General features: G+C 40.2%; 1 protein-coding gene across 8 annotated transcripts in view; it reads right to left on the bottom strand.

Moving 5' to 3' along the window:
* The window catches only part of PIKFYVE (phosphoinositide kinase, FYVE-type zinc finger containing), a gene marked incomplete at its 3' end in the record, with an annotated part of 69210 nt that extends 62533 nt beyond the window's left edge, over window positions 1-6677 (bottom strand). For 3 of the 8 annotated variants that reach the window (XM_081142892.1, XM_081142888.1, XM_081142895.1), the window contains exons 1-4: window positions 6517-6677; window positions 2574-2754; window positions 1057-1209; window positions 764-799 (exon numbers count right to left, since the gene is read on the bottom strand). In XM_081142892.1, coding sequence (XP_080999018.1) covers window positions 764-799; window positions 1057-1209; window positions 2574-2745 — 361 coding nt within the window. In that variant the 5' untranslated portion in view covers window positions 2746-2754; window positions 6517-6677. Of the gene's footprint in view, window positions 1-763; window positions 800-1056; window positions 1210-2573; window positions 2755-6319; window positions 6422-6516 lie in introns of those variants that run through there. The other 5 variants (XM_081142893.1, XM_081142890.1, XM_081142894.1 and 2 more) reach the window with 4 other exon arrangements.

Raw genomic sequence — 6677 nt, forward strand, 5'->3', positions numbered from 1 at the left:
CGTTAAAGCGGGAATAGTCTCTTCCTTACATTCCTTGAAGTAAAAGGAGAGCTCCCTTCTCCCTCTCCCCCTTCCCACCTTCTGATTCTTCCTTCCAAACGGCTGCCGTACCCAGACTGCAGCTCATTGCCCTGGAAACCTGTGAGGTGAGGCAACCAGCTCTGTTCCAGTCCTGAGAGAGACACTCTTCTGCTTGGTTTCGTCTCCTTCTGACCCACTGGAAGGTGGTTCTAAACCAAGTCTCACCTAGCAGTAAAATATCCTCCTGCCAACCACCACTACCTGCACCTGCCTGTTTTTCACTCGAGGGTCTCATGGAGAAGGCTGGCCAGACAAGACAAGGAACTAATCTAATGTTCAGTAACACTTGATTTCCAATGCTGCACACTTCCCCCTCTATTATGCACCTCTCATTGCCTTTCTTCTATCACCTTGAGTTGGGCAAACCACTTCACCAAGTCTAATAATCCAACAGAAATAAAACATAAAACAACTCACTTTAGCTTCTCAACTCAGGCACTGATCCCCAGCCTATATTCATTGGAAGAGCATGAAAATGAAGGAGATGGAGAACATACAGGCAAGAGGAGCTCAGCTTATCCAGCCACACTGACAGCTTGCACCCCAACGAGGACAGAAGGCCAAGAGCCCGTGCAGCCCATTAATGGAGTTGACAGAGTTCTGCAGCCAGGGGCATGCACATCACAGTACACTAGCCATCCCACGAACAGAGGCAGGATTCATTCACAAAGCTGAAACTAACCTGTGTTCTCCTGCGGCTGTTGCAAACTGTTCTCTGCTGAAACCCAAGCAAGGAATTAATCAAAAAACAGTTAAGAGATTTCTGCCCAGCCTAAATTAAAGTTTAATAAAATGTTTAAGAAATGTTTTTAGGTATCTACAATTTCTTTCACTATCTAGGCAACAGTTTCATTGATCCTGAAGCATACCTGACTATTCCAAGCAGCACAAAAGTTAGTCAGTAAACAATCTGGGAAACGATGACTGCAAAAAATCTAATACACAGAGAGGAATGAAATAAGAACACTGTCTTACCTAACACTGTTGAAGATCGCCGCTGGAGTTCCTCATTAAGCTGTTTTTTATAAGGTGTAGGTGACCTCACAGACTGTGCTCTTGAAGGGAGCTGAGGGCTGGTCCAGTTTCCACTTGGAGACTGCTGCTCTCCCTGGCCCCCTTCTGCTCTCTCTGTAGCAAAGGAAAGACAGGCATTATTTGAAAAACTAAGACTCAGAATTCAGCAAAGAAAAGGAAATAGATGCAATCTTTCAGGAAGGAATGTATATATGTAGTATATGCATAATTAAAAATTAGGATTTAAAAAAAATTCAGAGAAGTGTCAAAATTACAGGCCAATAATCACATCCTTGGTATATAGGATCTTCAGTTTGTTTTACTTACTTTTCATTAGGAATATCCTGAGCATATTAAAGAAAATACAATGCAAGTTTCACACAAAGGCACAGATTTTTGAGGGGGTCTGTTTTGTTTATGGGATAGATCAGATCCCTTGTCTATTAAAATAGTACCCAGTGGATAGGAGATGATCAATAAACATTTGCTAAATAAAAAGATTGCTGTCTTATGATGACTAAATATAATGTGGTCTCCTGAAAGGAATCTTGGAACAGAAAAAGGACATTAGGTAAAAACTGAAGAAATATGAATAAAATACATATTTTAATTAATACAATAAGGTATCAAAAATGGTTCATTCATTAATTGTAATAAATGTATCATAATAACAGAAGATGTTAATAATAGAAGAAACTGGGTATGGGGTATATGACAACTCTCTGTACTATTTTCCCAATTTTTCTGTAAATCTAAAACTATTCTAAATAATAAGGTTTATTTTTTTAATTGTCTTAAAAATGGACTAACTTTTTTACAGAGCTTTAAACATGTCTACTAATAAAAGTCAGTTAATGCTATTAAAATTTCTACTTAAACTATTAATCCCGAATTCCTTATGACAAAAGGGTTTATTTTCTAACCCATTTCAAACAATACAGCCAAATATGAAGCAAAAAATGTAGCCATTTTTCTTAATTTTTCTTTCAGGTAAAAAATCTATTACTTAAAAAAAGCTCACTTTAAAAGTATCTTTTAATTTGATAGCATTACATTTATACCTTACCTAATGGGTTTAAGTCAACAAGAGGCCTGAAAATAGTTTCCATTTTTGAAAAATAAGAACTTTTTCTCCCATGTGCTGATTCTTTTAATTTCACAGCTTTAATTAAAATCTTTTGGCTATTAATCCCTAAAAGAACAAAGTCCATTGTGTGAACTTAAGTGAAACATAATAAAAAAAGGGAAAAAAGAACTTTAAAAAGGGACCTCCTTTTAACATTTATTCAGATCTTCACTTACCAATAAATTATTACAGTGAAAATTCTTTCTCTTAAGCAGTATACCCGTGACCTATGATTGAAGCTCTCTCCCTGTTAATAATTTACTTTCTTACAAAGACACAAGATGAAACCTGAACAAGAGAAGTTCAGAGAATCAAAATTGTAGGTTCTCTGATCTTTAAGAATAAGTCTTACCTTTGTTAAATCGAAAGAGATTTACAAAAGAACTATATGCTGATTTAAAAGGAGGTTCGTCCTGATCAGGAGTGAGCGGTTTAAAGTGTGTGAGATGAGAAGGACTAGTAGGAGACCGAGGCAAATCATTGGCAGAGTCCAATGTTGGGGAAGTCTTATCATCTGTGGCCATTTCATGGGTCTAAAAAACAAAAGAAATAAGCACAACATATCAAGTTCCTCAGGAAGCCCAAACATTAATTCCAAACAGCATCCCTAAATATCTGAAAATAGGACTCTGAAAATTCAGACCTATGAAAACCAAAGAGTAAGTCAATAGTTTAGCATATATTCCAAATTAAAGCTTGAAAACCCTGTGGTCTAGACCATAAGGAAGTCTCAGTCGCCTAAAACCATGATTATATAGCTAATCTAATTTTCAACATTGCTACTCAAATTACAGAAATTATCAAAATTATTTAAAAATTAGAAGTAGGGCATAAATGTGAACAGGTAGAAAGAAATAAAAAGCATTTTTGCATAGTTTATATCTTTTTCATTTTAAGATTTTTTGGGGGGAAAAAACGATATTCGATAGCTTTTTAAAGTTATGGGGAAAATCTCAAAGCTTTGCTTTACTCATTTCAATCTTTTCTTTTAAAAACTATAAAAGGCAAATATTCAAGAAAATAAATGAAATAGGCATCACTTAATGACACTTCTACATAACCTCAAAAATTACTTCAAGCTATGTACCAACACCTTGGAACTATGCAGATGGACAAGCTGTTCCCCATCCTCTTCCTCCCAGACACTAACCAAAACTCATAATTAAACCAAAGCAGCAGCCCAGCTGGTGTGGCTCAGCCACTGAGCATCGACCATGGTTCGATTCCTGGTCAGGGTGCATGTCTGGGTTGCAGGCTCGATCCCAGGTGGGGGGCGTGCAGGAGGCAGCTAATCAATGACTCTCATCATTGATGTTTCTGTCTCTCTCTCCCCCTCTCCCTTCCTCTCTCTGAAATCAATATATATATTTTTTTAAAACCCAAAGCAGTAAAGGTAACCACATCTGGAAGATACAGAAAAGCACTGATGTCTATTTTCTGCCATACTGATCAATACTTCAAATAAAGGAGAACCATGAACTATGTATAATTCTAGTCGTTAAAGGGCTATAGTTTGTCATATAATTTATACTTTACAAAGAGGACATTATACCCTTATAAAATGTTTTCACTTTCAAAATCACATTTACCATCTCACTTAATTTTTACAAAAATCCTGGAAGGTGAGAACTGGCCTTATTACTATATTCCACCTTTGAGGGAACTGATGTACACTGAGCCTAAAACAGCTTTCTTGAGAGTGACACAACTAGTCAGTGGTCAAGCTGTAACTAAACCCCAAGTTTCGTCCCAGAGTTCTTTAGAGCAAAATTACTTTTGTAGCTCTTCATGGACTTCCAATTCTAGCCTTTCTGAATTCTAACTACTCAAGATGTTGCCTGATTAATAATTTGCTTAATAAATTAAACAAAGCAGAATTGAAACCACTGACTTGAACGGAATTTTGGCAGTAAATGTTTATTGGAATGGAGGAAGGAGGGAAGGAAAGGAGGAAGAGGAAGGAACAGAGGAAGAAGAGGGGGAAGGGAGAGACGAGGAGGAAGGAAAGAGGGAAGGAAGGTCACTAACATCATCTTCTACTGGGGAGGGCAGTCAGCAATCCTTTTCAAGCGTGGTGATAATCCATATTCTAGCATAAAGGGTTAGGAAATAAATAAGCTGGAAACTGATCAAACATAAATTCCAAAGGGGGTTGGGGAGCACTGGAAAGAAAGAATAATGTGATGGCAATAACCCTCAGGCCTCGGAAATCAGCCTACATTCATTCTGCTTTGATAAAAGTAACATCAGAAGCGGAGTTAGCGATCTGCCCAAAGAGTCTTAGTGTTACTTTTAAGAGTCACCCACATACAAAACTTTTATTAGGCTATGGTGATGTAAGGATTAAAATCACCATGAAAACACTCAGCAAATGTAAATACAACCATATAGAGTTAATCTTTAAAACCACATAATGACATCAGGATCCTGAAAAAAACTACTTTACAACTCTTATTCTCTGGTACCTTAATAACTGTCTCTGATATAAACTAAGACTCTTTCCTAATTGACAGGTAATTAAAATAATTAACCTACTCATCCAAAGACCTCTGATGTATCACCAGTACTGGTTGCCTCTTCTCCTTTAAAGGCTCTATTTATTATATACAGGCCCACTTCACATTATCTTATTGCTTAAGCCAATCTGAAGGCTAATCAGGTATTAAAATGTAGAAAATAAACCCAATCTGCCAGCCAATATAAAAATTTCTGCAGATGAAAAAAATCCAAGTATCAGTCAAGTCATTTCTAAGTAGTTTCTAAAAAATATGTTTTTATTGATTGACTTTGGGGGGGGGAGAAACATCAATTTGTTGTTCCACTTATTTATGCATTTAATGGTTGATTCTTTTATGTGCCCTGACCGGGGACCGAACCCGAAACCTTGGAATATCAGGACAACACTCTAAGCAACTGAGCTACCCACCCAGGGCTTCTAAGTAGTTTTTTTTATTATTTTTATTTTTTCTTTTAAATATATCTTTATTGATTTCAGAGAGAGGAAAGGAGAGGGAGAGAGAGAGATAGAAACATCAATGATGAGAGAGTCATTGATTGGCTACAGCCTGCAACCAGGGCATGTGCCCTGACTGGGAATCGAACCCTGATCGCCTGGATCCTAGGTCGACCCTTAACCACTGAGCCACGCCCGGCCGGGCTAAGTAGTTTTTTTCAAATACTCAAAACAGATCTAATAATGCAGGACAGCTGAATACTAGAAATGTCAGTTTTCATCAACAAAGATTTTGAGGTTGTTCAGCATGCCCACAGAAACACTAAAGGAAAATCACAAGGTGATCCATATTACCCTTCCCAAAAGTAAAGGGGAGGGCACAGGAAAAGTAGCGTTGCTCTACAGAGACTCAACCTTTGCCGCAAACCCAAACCCAAGTGAGAGAAACTAAGAGTATTTTTTGTAAGAATCCTGATGGAGTGGGAATTTTTGGAGTGGCAGAAAACAAGATCCAAATAAATCAGAAATAAGATTCTAACAGATTCAAACAAACCAGAAATAAGACACAAATAAATCAGAAATAAGACAGTGCAATATACCAAGCAAGTTACCTGTAATGTCCATATCATGCTGATCTTACAACAGAGGATGCACTGAATCAATACATCATCATTTAACATATACACACATCAGGTAAACAAAAATAACTTGCTTTGCACAGAATTCTAGTATTTCTCATGTCTCTGGAATGTCTTAAGAAGAGCCCCTACATTAGACAAAAGACCTCAATTCCTTAAAATTATCCATCATATTCCAGTCCCATCCTCTTGTTCGGAACATTCCACGCAAAGGGAAAAGACTAACTGGGAAATCAAGCCTCCTGCCTGTGAAAGGGGCCAGCATTTAAGGAGGCGCCTGCGGATTTGAAACCCCTCTACAGCTGTGGTCTCTGCGGCTCGGGAACTTTCTTCTCCAGCCCACGGGTGCACCTCCGACACACAGGCTCAGAGCCCATCCACCAGACGGAGGAGGAACCGGACGGCGCACCTCCCAAAGGAGCTTAGGGGCGCAGGACGAGGGAACTTCGAATGTTTCCAAGGAAACCTCTTCAAGAACAGCCCCACCCGGCTCCCTGCCACACTCACATGACAAGGGGCACCCGGCTAACCGCGGGCACAGGTCCTGTGGCCTCCCGTGCCCAGCCGCGGTCGCAGCCCGGCCTCCAGCCGCGGTCGGGACGCCCCAGCTCCCGCCGACACTTCAGCCGTCCCCTCCGCTCCGGCCCCGGAGCTCACCCCCGCTCTCAGCCCCGGCGGGCGGCGCGCCAGACCCCCGCCCTTACCTGCGCCTCCCGCCCGGGCCAACCCCTCCAGCCCGGCCGCCGCTTCACCCCGTTCGGCCGCAGGAAGCCGGCTTCGGGGCGCAGGGCCGCTGTAGTGCGGCCACCGGCAGTTACGGCAGGAAACCTAGCTGCTTACATGATTGATGCGGCTTCTCGCTTCC

Source organism: Miniopterus schreibersii (genome assembly GCF_964146895.1).
Source record: "Miniopterus schreibersii genome assembly, chromosome: 7".
Taxonomy (NCBI): domain Eukaryota; kingdom Metazoa; phylum Chordata; class Mammalia; order Chiroptera; family Miniopteridae; genus Miniopterus; species Miniopterus schreibersii.